Source organism: Heterodontus francisci, chromosome 35, assembly GCF_036365525.1.
Source record: "Heterodontus francisci isolate sHetFra1 chromosome 35, sHetFra1.hap1, whole genome shotgun sequence".
Taxonomy (NCBI): domain Eukaryota; kingdom Metazoa; phylum Chordata; class Chondrichthyes; order Heterodontiformes; family Heterodontidae; genus Heterodontus; species Heterodontus francisci.
The window spans coordinates 31,818,948-31,835,589 of NC_090405.1; the positions used below are offsets into that span (position 1 = coordinate 31,818,948).

Sequence of the window (16,642 nt, forward strand, 5' to 3'; positions counted from 1 at the left end):
CTGTTCAATATTCAGTATATTCACACCTAATCTGTACTAATGCTTTGTCTTTCAACACACCATTAACATATTGTTTGCCTTTGCTCCGTGACCTTTTGGTCAGCTATGTGGCCTGGTCCAATCCGCACCTTCTCCTTTGTTATCTCTTGCCCAACCCCCACCTCACTTGTTTATAATCTGTGACTTTTCTAATATTTGTCAGTTCCGAAGAAGGGTCACTGACCCGAAACGTTAACTCTGCTTCTCTTTCCACAGATGCTGCCAGACCTGCTGAGTGAATCCAGCATTTCTTGTTTTTGTTACAACTTTAACTCCTGTTTTATAAAATGGTACAAAGTGAGACAAGTAGCTTTGAGTTCATCAGCTTTCAAGGGCTTGAAAATAGTCATGTTCCGGGAATGTTATTCATTTGTAATTGGTCAAGGCCCACAGCCTGAACTCATGGTTTGCTCGAGGGTAGCTCTGAGGAATTCTGCCAAGAGAAGGCCATGCAGGGCAGGGGAAGAGAGGAAGTGAAATACCGGGCCAAACTCCTACAAAATGCTCCTATCTTAATAAGGCCCTTAATTCTATGATAGGAGGAACTTGGCTAATCTTAGCCTCCAAATAGCAATCTCTGACTGAAGAGCCAGAAAAGGAGGGATGACATCACTGAATTGCCACCTCGGTCAACATCCCATTTGCCAAACAAAGACACGGGTTTGAAAGTGAGCGGCTCAGGAGAGGGTCAGTGGGGGAGCAGGATGTTTGGGGGGGGGGGGGGGGGGGCGGAGCAGAGAGAAAGGGCAGGGGAGAAATGGAGAGGGGAAAAGTGAGGGGGGTGTGGGGAGGTGAGGGAAGGGGAGGCAAGGGAGGGGGAAAGGGGGAGGGCAGCTGTGAGGGGGCAGAGGTGAGTGTGAGGGGCAGGGAGGAGAAGGGAGAAGGAGAGGACGGTAGACTGATGCCAGCTCCAAACTGTATTGTAGGTAGAACTGCATTTTGGAATGAGTTCCTGCTGGTATAATCGGAGGGTGGTTACAAGTTCCAAGATGCTTTCTTTTTAAATTTGGCATTTTAGTCTCTGAATGAGCTGCCACCAGTTTTTGGATAGAAGCGGAAACTGATTCATCGCAGAACAATTTCTATATCTTATGACTTCCTGTCTTTTCAGCCTCTGATTATGGATTGTTCTTGTCAGATGATGATCCAAGGAAAGGGATCTGGTTGGAGTCGGGCCGCACCCTGGATTATTACATGCTACGCAGTGGGGTATGTCCAACTTTCACTGCTCAGCATCGAGAAATGGCGACTGATCACTGAGCTTCTCCTAGCCCACCCTCTTAACATATTCCAGCTCTTCACTATTTGGTAGAATTTTCATAAAACAGAAAGTGTGAGAATGTTTGGGCAAGGTGAGTAGAAATTGGAACAGTCTCGTGTATGGAATAGGATCGAGGTTTAGCTTGTTGCAAAGTCCCTGGAGTGACCGATGTCAACAGAGGTGATGGGGAAAATGATGGCGATCCAATCGTTCAGTTTTGCGTGAAGTATCTTCAACTGTTATTTATCCTCAGCGCATTTTATTTTAATTTGCTGTTTTGCTCTTGGTCTCCCTTACACAGAATCATCCATCACAGCGAGAGGCCATTTGACCCATTGTGCCTGTGCTGGCTCTTTGAAAGAGCTATCCAATTAATCCCACTCCCCTGCTCTTTCCCTATAGCCCTGCAAATTTTTCCTTTTCTAATATTTATCTAATTTCCCTTTTGAAAGTTGCAACTGAATCTACATCTACCTTCCTCTCAGGCAGTACATTCCAGATCATGACTCACTACATAATTTTTTTTCCCCTTATGATGCCAATTCACATCTGAGTGAAGCTAGAAGTTGCGAAACGCAAGAGGACCAAGATCGATCTAATTCACCTTAAACCATCCTGCAAGTCGCATGATACGATAATAGGAGTTGTTGGTTAATCGCCGTGATCGATCTCCATCAATGAGAAGACAACAGACATGACGTGAGGAAGCTCCCCCAGTGGTGATGAGCTTTGGGAACCATTGGTCTAAAGTCACTTTAGACCTCCCAGGTCATTCTGCACTTCCACATGTCATGTCTCACATCCCTGTGAGGTTTAACATGGCCTTTGTGAGGCTCAGTGAAGCAGACACCCAGCTCCCCACACTCCGAGAAGCAGAGAAAGATCTACGGCACAGAAGGAGGCCATTCGGCCCATCATGTCTGTGTCGGCCTGTCATGTCTGTGCCCGCCCATAAAAGAGCCATTTGAGTCTAATCTCACCCTCCAGCTCTTGGCCCATAGCCCTGCAGGTTACAGCATCTCAAGTGCGTATCCAAGTGTTATTAAACGCGATGAAAGTTTCTGCCTTTACCACCCTTTCAGGTAGAGTGTTCCAGACCCCCAACACCCTCTGGATGAAAGAAATTACTCCTCAACTCCCCTCTAATGCTTCCACCAATTACTTTTAAATCCATGCCTCTGGCTTATTGACCCCTCTGCTAACGGGATCAGTTCTTCCTATCTACTCTGATAATTTTCTGCACCCCAATTAAATCTCCCCTCAGCCTGCCGTGAGCGAGCTTTGTGCTCTCACCATATTTCTCTCACTACAGTTGGATTCAAGCTTTGGGCAAAGCACTTCCCATCTCACCAGCTGAGAGACACGAAGGTCTGAAAACATAACTACTTGGCAGCGAAAGAGTTTGGGGCCGCTGCCAGATGTCGTGAGTCACCACCTGGATGCCTGCCCAGTAACTTTACAAACTTTCCACTAGTTTCTTTTTGTAGCTTAACATTCAGCGCAGTTTCATGAAAAAAACAATTCTGTGCTGTCAAAAACACGTGCAAGGGAACAGCAGTTTTAAGCAGAGGATGTTGAGGATGAAGAGTTGATGTTAAATGGTGTCACCGGGAGGGAGTTGTCCTGGTGGCAACTGGGAAGTGTCTCCTGGTTGCCGGTACACATACAGGGGGAGTGAGCTACTTTGAAGCAAATGGGGAAGGTAGGCTGTTTGGCTAAAGACATAAAAGCAACAGATGTTGGATTTGGAGGAGAGATGAGTGATACTTTGGAGAAATTCCATCGACAATGTTCAAATAGGGAGGAGAATGTGTTAACAATCAATTCAAAAGCAGTTCTGTTAATGCCAGGGGCATTTGAAAGGAACTGTTAGATTAAAGGTTGCAAAATGGCTGCCGGTATCAGAGAAATATGGTGAACACGGCAGGAGATGGACATTGTCTAGACTGTTGGGCTTGAGGGTGACTGACCACTACTGGTAAGGGATGTCACAACCAATAACTGACCATAACTCTGAAAGATGGACCAGTTTCGGGTAAAAATTTGTCGCAATAATGCAGGGAGGTATAGTAGACTCCAGCTCCAAGTGAACAACTAACCAACGGTTGTCAGCAAGTGAGGTTTCATTTGGTGTTGCCGTGGAGGCTGTGAATCATCTTTGACCAGGAATAAGCCAAAGTGAAGGATCAAAACACGTGTGGCTCCCAGCATACATTGCTGCATGTTGCCAGGGAAACAGGGGTCGAAGGCTGATGTCAAGTTGGATTTGGTAGTTAGCAGGCTGCAGGGAATTATTGATCACTTGGGCTGAGGATGTGGATTCCCTGACGAGGCCTCCAACTGAAAAAAACTTATTTCAAAAGACCCATCTGTCAAAACAGGGAAACTGCTGTTATTGTGTCAAACATTATCAGTCAGTAATGCTGGCCTCCTTATTCCTCACTGCCAGCCTTCTCATTATGGACATCGGAGCAGGAGTAGGCCATTTAGCCCCTTGAATAAAACAATGACTGACCTGGCGACCTAACTCCATGGCCCGTCTGGGGATACGGTAACAGAGTGGTTATGTTATTAGACTAGTAATCCAGAGGCCAGGACTAATGATCCAAAGATGTGAGTTCAAATCCCACCATGGCAGCTGGGGAACTTAAATTCAATAAGTGAAATAAATTTGGAATACAAAGTTAGTATCAGTAATGATGACCATGAAACCTACCAGATTGTCGTAAAAACTCATCTCGTTCACTTCTATCCTTGAAGGTCGGAAATCCACAGACCCTACCCAGTCTGGCCTACATGTGACTCCAGGCCTACAGCAATGTGGTTGAGCCTTAACTGTCCTTTGAAATGGCCTAGCAAGCCACTCAGTTGTATTCAAGCCACCTTTTCAAGGGCAATTAGGGATGAGCAATAAATGCTGACCTTGCCAGTGATCCCCACATCCTTTGAATAAATTAAATAGAACCCACCTTTGCCCCATATCCCTTAATTTAACAAAAATCGATCAATCTCAGATTTCAAATGAACAATTGATCTAGCATCAGTTGCTGTTTGCGGAAGAGAGTTCCAAACTTCGACTGTCCTTTGCGTGAAGAAGTGTTTCCTAATTTCACTCTTGAAGGGTCTTGCTGTAATTTTTAGACTACGTCCCCTGGTCTGAGACTCCTTAAACAGCAGAAGTAGTTTCTCACTATCTACCTTATCTTTGTCCTTTAATATCTTGAAAATGTCGATGAAATCACCCCAAACCTTAAATTCCAAGGAATACAGCCTTAATTTGTTTAATACCTCCTTGTAATTCAATCCATGGAGTCCAGGTATCATTTTGGTATATCTATACTGCACTCCCTCCAAGGCTAGTATATCTATCCTTCTTAAAGTGTGGTGCCCAAAACTGCTCGCAGTGCTCCAGGTGTGGTCTAACCAGAGCTTTGTATAGCTGAAGCATGACTTTTAACCTCTTGTACTGTATTCCTCTGGATATAAAGGCTAGCATTCCATTAGCCTTTTTTTAAAATTATATTCTGTGCCTGTTCATTGCATTTTAATGATCTGTGGACCTGGACCCCCAGGTCTCTTTGGACCTCCACTGTTTTTAGCATTTCACCAAAAGAAATTACCCTGTTCTATCCTTTTTAGGTCCACCATGGATGACCTCACATTTGCCGACATTGAAATCCATTTGTCACAGTTTCGTCTATTCACTTAACCTATCAATACTCTGTAATTTTATGCTTCCATCTACATAGCTTTCAATCTCATCATCTAAGTCAGTCATAAATACAGTGAATTTGACAGTGAGCTTCCAACAGAGATCCTGGCAGCACACCACAAGTCACATCCTGCCAATTAGAGTACCTGCCCATTATCCCCACTCTTGGTGTCCTTCCACTCAGCCAGTTTCTTAACCAGGTCAATAATTTGCTTTTAGAATTGCTGAAAATAGAGATATGTTGTCAAAGCTTTTCATCTTGCACTCATCAGGACAACACGCAAGAATAACCAATGTAAGGGAAAACAACAACTTATACTGCATGCGAAGAGAGTGCTGATTGGTTGGCAAGTGAACTCTGATTGGTAGAGGAGTTGCCATGGAGAATGCACCAGTTAACAGTGACTGACAGTTAACTGCCAAGCTTTGTTTGAAATTTAAACCAGGCAGCTTGACTCTGATTGGCCAAAGCATTGCCCTGAGGAATGAACCAGCGATTGACTGTCGCTTATTTTGTTTAGCTGAAACAGGTGCAATGTGTGTGCATGTTGTTTCTGCCTGCAAAGAACAGGGCCCTGTGTATTAATATATGTAGCTTTCAGTACACACAGAAGTGCCACACTGCGAGCCCTACTACAATCTTAAATTAGTTGTCAGCGTAATTCTTAGCACACTGCTGATTATTTAGCAAATGTTGTCCAATTGCAGAATGACATCTAATGTTGGACATTGAGTTTTGCAGGTACAGCCTGTACCTTTCCCGGACGAACGGCCTATATACCTAGCATCAGTTGGGTAACAGGTGAGGCTAGCTGTTCCATGCTGCTACTATGCAGTAGCAACACATGTGGTGTTCGCCACTAACTGGATGCTGCTGTCAAGTCAAAAAGACGTTCTGCCTATCGCACAAATGAACAATGTGATATATGAATTTCAATGCCAGTGTGATGCTAGGTATATAGGCCGTACATCCCAAAGAGTGGCGGATCGTATCGAACAACATATCCCTTCCGCTGTTTGCAATGGGCAAGGCTCAGGCCGTACCCAACCAGCCCCTGCTTGCAAAACTCAAAACACAGTGTCCAGCATTAGATGTGATTCCGCGATTGGACAACATTTGCCAAATAACCCTCAGTGTGCTAAGAATTATGCTGACAACCAATTTAAGATTGTCTGTAGGGCTCGCAGTGTGGTGCATTTGCATGTACTGGAAGCTACATGTATTGATACACAGTGCCCTGATCTTTGCAGACAGAAGGAACATGTACACACATTTCGCCTGTTTCAGCTGAACAAAATGAGTGACAGCCATTCATTGGCCAAGGCATTGCCCTGAGGAATGAACCAATCAGAGTTAAGCTGCCTGGGTTAAATTTCAAACAATGCTTGGCAATTAACTGTCAGTCACCGTAAACTGGTGCATTCTCCATGGCAACGCCTCTGCCTATCAGAGTTCACTTGCCAATCAATCAGCACTCTCTTCTCATGTGGTATAAGTTGTTGTTTTCCCTTACATTGGTTATGAAAGTAAACTTGCGGGAACATAAAAACTGACGGTCAAAGCTTCGATAAATATGTGAAGAGAAAAAGATTAGTGAAGACAAATGTAGCTCCCTTACATTTAGAAACGGGGGAAATTGTAATGGGGAACAAAGAAATGGCAGAACAATCAAACACATACTTTGCTTCTGCCTACACAAAGGAGGACACAAATAACCTCCCAGAAATGTTGGGGAACCAAGGGTCTAATGAGAGGGAGGAACTGAAGGAAATCAGTATTAGTAAAAAAAAAATGATGCTCGGGAAATTAATGGGGTTAAAGGCTAACAAATCCCCAGGGCTTGATAATCTACATCCCAGAGTACTAAAGGAAGTGGCCCTGGAAATAGTGGATGCATTGGTGGTCATCTTCCAAAACTCTATAGACTCTGGAGCAGTTCCATTTGATTGGAGGGTGGCAAATGTAACCCCACTATTTAAGAAAGGAGAGAGAGAAAGAACAGGGAACTACAAACCAGTTAGTCTTAAATCAGTAGTGGGGAAAATGCTAGAGTCTATTATAAAGGATGTCTTAGCAGAACACCTGGAAAGCATAAATGGGATTGGGCACTTGTGTGTCTACACGGACTGCTTCAGTATCTGAGGAGTCACGAATGGTGCTGAACATTGTGCAATCATCAGCGAACATCCCCACTTCTGACCTTACGATTGAAGGAAGGTCGTTGATGAAGCAGCTGAAGATGGTTGGGCCTCGGACACTACCCTGAGGAACTCCTGTACTGATGTCCTGGAGCTCAAATGATTGACCTCCAACAACCACAATCATCTTCTTTTGCGTTAGATATGACTCCAGCCAGCAGAAGGTTTTCCCTCTGATTCCCATTGACCTCAGTTTTGCTAGGGCTCCTTGATGCCATACTCGGTCAAATGCTGCCTTGATGTCAAGGGCAGTCACTCTCACCTCACTTCTTGAGTTCAGCTCTTTTGTCCATGTCTGAACCAAGGCTGTAATGAGGTCAGGAGCTGAGTGGCCCTGGCGGAACCCAAACTGAGCGTCACTGAGCAGGTTATTGCTAAGCAAGTGCTGCTTGATGGCACTGTTGATGACATCTTCCATCACTTTACTGATGATTGAGAGTAGGCTGATGGGGCGATAATTGGCCGGGTTGGATTTGTCCTGCATTTTGTGTACAAAACATACCTGGGCAATTTTCCACATTGCAGGGTAGATGCCAGTGTTGTAGCTGTACTGGAACAGTTTGGCTAGGGGCGCGGCAAGTTCTGGAGCACAGGTCTTCAGTACTATTGCCGGAATATTGTCAGGGCCCATAGCTTTTGCAGTATCCAGTGCCTTCAGTCATTTCTTGATATCACGTGGAGTGAATCGAATTGGCTGAAGTCTGGCATCTGTGATGCTGGGGACTTTAGGAGGAGGGCGAGATGGATCATCAACTCGGCACTTCTGGCTGAAGATTGTTGCAAATGCTTCAGCCTTATCTTTTGCACTGAGGTGCTGGGCTCCCCCATCATTGAGGATGGGGATATTTGTGGAGCCACCTCCTCCAGTTAGTTGTTTAATTGTCCACCGCCATTCACGGCTGGATGTGGCAGGACTGCAGAGCTTAGATCTGATCCGTTGGTTATGGGATCGCTTAGCTCTGTCTATCGCATGCTGCTTACGCAGTTTGGCATGCAGATAGTCCTGTGTTGTAGCTTCACCAGGTTGGCACCTCATTTTGAGGTATGCCTGGTGCTGCTCCTGGCATGCCCTCTTGCACTCTTCATTGAACCAGGGTTGGTCTCCTGGCTTGATAGTAATGGTAGAATGGGGGATATGCCAGGCCATGAGGTTACAGATTGTGGTTGAGTACAATATTCCCCTCTCTCAGTTTATAGCCGTTCAGATAATAACCTGCCTTCCTGTTTTTGCTACCAAAGTGGATAACCTCACATTTATCCACATTATACTGCATCTTAGCTTTCTTAAATAGCTGAGTGATGTGCACAATTTTCTAGTCTAAAGGAATGATTCTTGAATCGAGAGACTTTTGGAAGATTATACTTTGGGCCTCTGTAATATTCTCACCTACTTCATTTAAAACCCTGGGATGGAAACCATCTAGTTCTGGGGATTTGTCACTGTTCAGTGCCATTATTTTCTCCATTACTGTCATTTTGCTTATGTTAGTTTTGTTGAGTCCCTGATTCAGTAATAGTTTCCTTGGGAGGTCTGGCATGCTGAGCTCTTCTACTGTAAATACAGACACAAAGTAGTTAATCATCATGTCTGCCATTTCCTTATTATCATTGACAATATCATGTTTGTCAGTTTTCAATGGGCCCACATTCCTTCTGACCGCCCTCTCTTTCTAATGTAATTGTAAATATCTTTGAGTTGATTTTAATATCTCTTACAAGCTTCTTTTCTTCTTTTTGCAGCTCTTACTATCTGCTTTGTTACCCTTTGCTGTTCTTTATATCTCTCCCATTCACCTGGATCTGTTATGTTTTGCATTTTTGTATTTTTTTTTACTTTTTGTTGTTTTACCCCTTCAGTTGTCCATGGTTTTTTTTTTGGGAACTGGAGCTCTTGCCCTTTTCGGGGTATAAACTGGTTCTGTATCAGATTAAATTGTTTAAGCACCACCCACTGATGATCTGACATTTCACTTGTTAACAGGATTGCCCAGTTTATTGTGGACGGTCTCTGGTCTCATCCCATTGAAGTCAAACTCAAAAATCTTTAGTAGCTGTTTTGTTTCTCCCTTTCAAATACTACATTGAACTCAATCATATGATGGGTATTGGATAAATGTTCACTCGCTGTTAGGCTGTTGACTAATTCTAGCTCATTGCGCATTACAAAATCGAATCTGGCCTGCCCCCTTGTTGGTTCCAGAACATGTCATTTCAGAAATTCACTATCTTTCTGACGTGTGCTAATGGGATGCCCCAGTCTATATAAAAGTTAAAAATCCTCCTTTAAAACTACTTTCACTTTCTTACACGCTTGTGTAATCTCTGCATTTGTACAGTCTACCGCTTGACAGCTGTTACCAGTGGGCCTGTACACAACTCCCACTACAGCCTTAAATCCTTTTCTATTTCTTAATTCTGCCTATAAAGTCTCCGCTGCCTGCTTCCCTCATTATTATATCCTCGCTTATCATTGAAGTGATTTCATCCTTAATCACTGAGGCTAATCCTCCCCCTCTAGCAATTTCCCCATCTTTCCTTTATAATGTGGTACATTTAGTTCCCAGCCCTGACAGCCTTGCAGCTGTGTCTCAGTAATGACTACCATGTTATACCCTTCAATTTGTGTCTGCAATTTCAGTTTATTTCTCATACTCTGTGTTTGTATAAAGAACACTCATTTGGGCCACACACTCGAACCTGTCCTTCTGCGCTGGTTTTACTCATATGTTGCTTATTTCTCTCCCCTGGTTTACTTTACATCTCTTAGTTTTCCCTTTAACTGTAGTGCCTGAAGCACAATTTCTCACTGTTGCTCTACTATCTTCCCTATTGCTCGTTTTCGAACTATTATCTATACTGCCTTTTCCACCTGATTCCTACCCCCCAACCTACTCGTTTAAAGTCCCTGTGACCGCCCTATTTATCCTTTTCTGTTAAGACCCTGGTCCCAGCACGGTTCAGGTGTAGCCCATCCTAATGGTACTGTTCCTTCCTGTACCAGTACTGGTGCCAGTGTCCCATGCAATGGGTTCCTCTTTGCAGCACCATTCCTTCAGCTCCATGTTCACCTCCCTAACTGCTTATCCTTACGCCAACATGCACAGGCAATAATCCGAGAATCCAATAACCCTTGAGATTCTGTTCTTTTAATTTTGCTCCTCGGTCCTGGTCCTCTCCAAACAGGACGTCTTGCCTACTCTTTCTTATGCTGTTGATTCCAACATGGATCACAACAGGTGGATCCTCCCTCTCCAATATCCTCTGTAGCTGCTTCGAGATGCCCCTCACCCTGGCATGAGGTCGGCAACAAACCATGTGAAACACTCAATCCTGCTTAGAAAGGATCCTCTCTGTCCTCGTAATTATTGAATCCCCTATAGCTATCCCATTACACTACCCCCTCCTCCTCCTCCTTAGGACCCACTTAGGACAGCCTCCTGCTCCAAGGTGCAATGGTCCACATTCTGGCTGTCCTTCCAACAGTCTTCATCCTTATCCTCACAGTTAACGGGTACATTGTACCTGTTGGTTAGGATGGGTTTCTGCGGATCCCCATTCTCTATCTCACCTGGATATCCTTTACACTGTACACTGTTGGTCACACCTGCACCTCCCATACGTGGTATGACCGAGGTCTGGAGCAAACTGTCCGGAAACGTCTCCCTCCCTAATATGTCGGAGTGTTTCCAACTTGCACTTCAACTCGATGATTTTGAGCCGTAGAGATTTGAAATGGAGATATCTACTGCTGATGTGTTCATTTGGGACAGTCTCGCTGTCTCACAAACTGCCTCATACTGCAGTCCAGACACACAACCTGATCTGTCATATCTTAGTCTAGATTGCTTATATTATTTATATCTACATTTTAGTTTGTTTTAATTTTTTGTTCTTTTTTTTCTAGACTCTAACTCACTCTAAAACACTGGACGAGAGTTCAAAATGCCTCAAACTTAAATACTGTGCTGCCCCCCTGCCCCCATCCGCACTGCTGGACTCACCTCCCTCCTGCTCTCCCTCCAGCCTCGCACTGCTAGCCTTTGCCGGCCTTGCCAGGATTTGGCTGGCCTACCATAAGAACCTCAGAAATAGGAGCAGGAGTGCACTATTCAGCCCTTCAAGCCCGCTCCACCATTCGATAAGATCATGGCTGATCAACCACCTCAATTCCACTTTCCTGCACTATCCCATAGATTTCCTTAGTATCCAAAAATCTCTCAACCTCAGTCTTGAACATAAGAACTAGGAGCAGGAGTAGGCAATTCAGCCCCTCGTGTCTGCCCCACCATTCAATACCATCATGGCTGATCTCATCTTGGCCTCAACTCCACTTTCCTGCCCGTTCTCCATAACCCTTCAACCCATTACTAATTAAAATCTGTCTATCCCCTCAAATTTACTCAATGTCCTGGCATCCACCGCACTCTGGGGTAGTGAATTCCACAGACTCACGGCCCTTTGAGAGAAGTAATTTCTCCTCATTTCTGTTTTAAATCTGCTATGCCTTATCTTAAAACTATGACCTCTCATTCTAGATTGTCCCACAAGAGGAAACATCTTCTCTACGTCTACTTTGTCAATCCCCTTAATCATCATATATACCTCAACTAGATCTTCTCTCATTCTTGTAAACTCTAGAGAGCTAAGGCCTAAACTATTCAATCTCTCTTCATAAGACAAACCCCTCATCTCTGGAATCAATCCAGTGAACCTCCTCTGAACTGCCTCCAATGCAACTACATCCCTCCTCAAGTAAGGGGACCAAAACTGTACGCAATACTCCAGGTGCGGTCTCACTAATGCCTTGTACAGTTGCAGCAACACTTCCCAACTTTATTCTCTTTCCTTTAGCAATAAATGCCAAAATTCCATTTGCCTTCCTTATTACCTGTTCTACCTGCAAACGAGCTTTCTGCAATTCATGCACAAGGACACCCAGATCCCTCTGCACTGAAGCACTCTGAAGTTTCTCTCCATTTTGATAATTTGCCTTTCTATTCTTCCGACCACGTTAAACTCCATCTGCCAAATTTTGGCCCATTCACCTAACCTATCCATATCCATTTGTAAATGTCTTATTTCTTCATTGCAACTTAGTATCCCACCTATTTTAGTGCCATCTGCAAATTTGACTTTAGTACCTTCTATCCCTGCATCCAAGTCATTAATATAGATTGTAAATAGTTGTTGCCTGAGGACCGAACCCTGTGGCACCCCACTAGTTACATCGTGCCAACCAGAAAAAGACCCATTTATCCCAACTCTCTGTTTTCTGTTGGTTAGCCAATCCTCTATCCAGGCGAATAAAATACCTCCAACCCCATGTGATCTTACCTTGTGTATTAACCTTTTGTGCGGCACCTTATCAAATGCCTTCTGGAAGTCCAGATATACTACATCTACAGGAGCCCCATTATCCACTTTGCTTGTTACATCTTCGAAGAACTCTAGCAAATTTGTCAAACACGATTTACCCTTCATAAAACAATGCTGACTCTGATGGATTGCGTTTTGACTTTCTAAATGTCCTGTTATTACTTCCTTAACAATGGATTCTAACACAATTTCCCAATAACAGATGTTAAACTAACTGGTTGAGAGTTTACTACTTTCTGCCTCCCTCCCTTTTTCAATAAGGGCGTTATATTAGCTTTTTTCCAATCCACTGGAACCTTTCCTGCATCCAGTGATTTTTGGAATATTATAATTTCTATAATATATTATAAATTATAATTTCTAAGTTCCTCTCTTTCTCTGACCTCAGCATTACCTGTTACTATGGGATGGTACTAGTGTCCTCTACCGTGAAAACTGAGGCAAAATACCGATTTAGTGTCTCCACCATTTCTGTTACCCTCCATCCACACCCCAGTCTCATCCTCCAAGGGACCAACATTCACTTTAGCTACTCTCTTCCCTTTTATATACTTTATAGAAGCTTTTGCTATCCGTTTTTATATTTTGCGCAAGTTTTCTTTCATAATTTACCTTTGCTCTTTTTATTACTTTTTAAGTAACTCTTTGTTGATCTTTAAAAGTTTCCCAAACTTCCAGCCTGCCACTGGCCTTTGCAATAAGGTATGCCTTAGTTTTTGTCTTTATGTTATCCTTGCTTAGTTAACTTCCTTGCTTAGCCATGCATGTTTTTTCCCCCCCTTAGAATCTTTCTTCCTCTCTGGAATATATTTTAGTTGGAAGGTATTGAATATCTCCTTAAAAATCTGCCACTGCTCATCAACTGTCATACCTTTTAGTCTTTCTGCCTAGTCCACTAGGGCCAAATCTATCCTCATGCCTATGTAATTACCTTTGTTTAACTCCAGAACACTAGTGTGGGACTCCAGTTTCTCACCTTCAAACTGATTTTAAAATTCTAGCATGCTATGATCCCTCTTCCCTAGAGTTCTTAACTATGAGATCATTAATCAATCCCAAATAAAAACAAGAAATGCTGGAATCACTCAGCAGGTCTGGCAGCATCTGTGGAAAGAGAAGCAGAGTTAACGTTTCGGGTCAGTGACCCTTCTTCGGAACTGACAAATATAAGAAAAGTCACAGATTATAAACTAGTGAGGTGGGGGTGGGGCAAGAGATAACAAAGGAGAAGGTGCAGATTGGACCAGGCCACATAGCTGACCAAAAGGTCACGGAGCAAAGGCAAACAATATGTTAATGGTGTGTTGAAGGACAAAGCATTAGTACAGATTAGGTGTAAATACACTGAATATTGAACAGCAGCAAGGGCAAACCTGAAAAAAACAGTGGGTAAGCAAACTGAACAAACTAAGATGATATGAAATAAATGCAAAAAAAATTGTAAAAAATGTAAAAAAGAATGTAAAAAAAAAGGAAGAAAAAATAACTAAAAATGAAAGTAAAATTGGGGGGCTGTCATGCTCTGAAATTATTGAACTCAATGTTCGGTCCGGCAGGCTGTAGTGTGCCTAATCGGTAGATGAGATGCTGTTCCTCGAGCTTGCGTTGATGTTCACTGGAACGCTGCAGCAATCCCAGGACAGAGATGTGAGCATGAGAGCAGGGGGGAGTGTTGAAATGGCAAGCAACCGGAAGCTCAGGTTCCTGCTTGCGGACTGAGCGGAGATGTTCCCCAAAGCGGTCACCCAGTCTGCGCTTGGTCTCCCCAATGTAGAGGAGACCACACTGTGAGCAGCGAATACAGTATACTACATTGAAAGAAGTACAAGTAAATCGCTGCTTCACCTGAAAGGAGTGTTTGGGGCCTGGGATAGTGAGGAGAGAGGAGGTAAATGGGCAGGTATTACACCTCCTGCGATTGCAGGGGAAGGTGCCCTGGGACGGGGACGAGGTGGTGGGGGTAATGGAGGAGTGGACCAGGGTGTCGCGGAGGGAACGATCCCTTCGGAATGCTGACAGGGGAAGGGAGGGGAAGATGCGACTGGTAGTCCCACCTCAATCCCACCTCATCACACAATACCAAATCTAGAATAGCCTGCTCCCTGGTTGGTTCCACAACATATTGCTCCAAAAAACAATCACTAATACATTCAATGAACTCTCCCTCGAGGCTACCTTTGCCAATTTGATTAATCCAGTCTATATGCATATTAAAATCACCCATGATTATTGCCGAAACTTCTTACAAGCCCCCAGTGTTTCCTGGTTTGTACTGTGCCCCACTGCAGAACTACTGCTTGGGGACCTATAGATTACTCCCACCGGGGACTTCTTTCCCTTGCTATTTCTTATTTCTACCCAGACTGATTCTATGTCTTGATCTCCAGTGCCTTTATCGATTCTCACTACAGCACTGATCTCTTCCCTTACTAACAAAGCTACACCACCTCCTTTTCCTTCCTGCCTATCCTTCCGAAATGCTGAGTACCCTTGGATATTCAATTCCCAAACCTGGTTTCCCTACAACCACGTCTCAGTAATCACCACTAAATCATACCCATTCGTCTCTATTTGCATGTTAACTCTTTTATTCCGAATGCTTCGTACATTCAGATACAAAGCCTTTAAGTTTGTTCTATTATTAAATTTCCCTACTCTTGTACAATTCCTTGGTGCAATATGACGTTCACACGTTCTGTCCCTACCTTTTATTTTCTGGTAACAATCAGCCTCATCACTAACCTGCACTCCTACCTTCTCCTTTAACTTTGACTTCCTAATTTTCCATGCACCTGAACCTCCCACCCCCACCACCTCCCCCACCAACTATTTAGTTTAAAGCCCTATGTACAGCCCTAGTTATGCGATTCACCAGGACTTTGGTCCCAGCATGATTCAGGTGGAGCTCGTCTCATCGGAACAGCTCCCTCCTTACCCAGTACTGGTGCCAATGTCCCATGAACTGGAACCCATTTCTCCCACACCAGTCTTTGAGCCACACATTTACCTCTTTAATTCTATTGACCCTGTGCCAATTAGCTTGTGGCTCAGGTAGTAGTCTGAAGATTATTACCTTTTTGGTTCTGATTTTTAGTTTAGCCCCAAGCTGCTCATATTCCCTCAGCAGAACCTCTATCCTCGTTCTACCTATATCGTTGGTACCTACGTGGACCACGACAACTGGATCTTCCCCTCCCACTCCAAGTTCCTCTGCAGCCCAGATGAGATATCCTGAACCCTGGTACCAGGTAGGCAACACAACCTTCGGGACTCTCGATCCTGGCCACAGAGAACAGGGTCTATGCCCCTAACTGTACTATCCCCGATTAGGACTACATTTTTGTTTTCTCCCCCCACTTGAATGGTTCCTTGTACCATGGTGCTATGGTCAGTTTGCTCATCCTCCCTACATTCCCTGCTCTTGTCCAAACAGGGAGCAAGAATCTCGAACCTGTTGGACAAAGACGAGGGCTGAGGCTCCTGCAACACTCCCTCCTGGATCCATCTACCTGCCTCATTCATAGTCACACCCTCCTGTCTCTGACCACTGGCTGAATTCAAGGTAGTTAATCTAAAGGGTGTGACTGTCACCTGAAACAGTGTCCAGGTAACTCTTCCCCTCCTTGATGTGTCGCAGTGTCCAAAGCTCAGACTCCAGCTCATCAACTCTGAGCCGGAGTTCCTCGAGCAACCCACACTTGCTACAGATGTGGTCACCAGGAACCATAATGGAGTCCACCAGCTCTCCCATCATGCAGGTACAGCACATCACCTGGCCCTGCATCTCGATTTTATTTAATTAGGTTTTAATTTGTTTTTTAAATTTCCGACTGGTCTTTAGTTTTTTAATCTGCTTTAGTTTTTAGTTTATATACTAATAAATCGATCAAGTCTTACTCTATATTTGATTTCAATTAAATTAAATTAAAAGCTTACCTGAATACTGACCCCAGCTGCTCTCTGTTTCCCTGCTCTCGCTGTTGAATGTGACGTAACTCTGATGTCACTTTTCGATTTTTCCCTGGCTCTGCTCCTGCTGCTCCCACTGTGCTCTC

General features: G+C 44.0%; 1 protein-coding gene across 6 annotated transcripts in view; it reads left to right on the plus strand.

Annotated features, from left to right (window-relative positions):
- Window positions 1-16,642, plus strand: part of tln2b (talin 2b) — a 293,811-nt gene that overhangs the window by 125,964 nt on the left and 151,205 nt on the right. For all 6 annotated transcript variants that reach the window (XM_068015241.1, XM_068015242.1, XM_068015244.1 and 3 more), the window contains one exon: window positions 1,151-1,248. In XM_068015241.1, coding sequence (XP_067871342.1) covers window positions 1,151-1,248 — 98 coding nt within the window. The remainder of the gene's footprint in view (window positions 1-1,150; window positions 1,249-16,642) is intronic.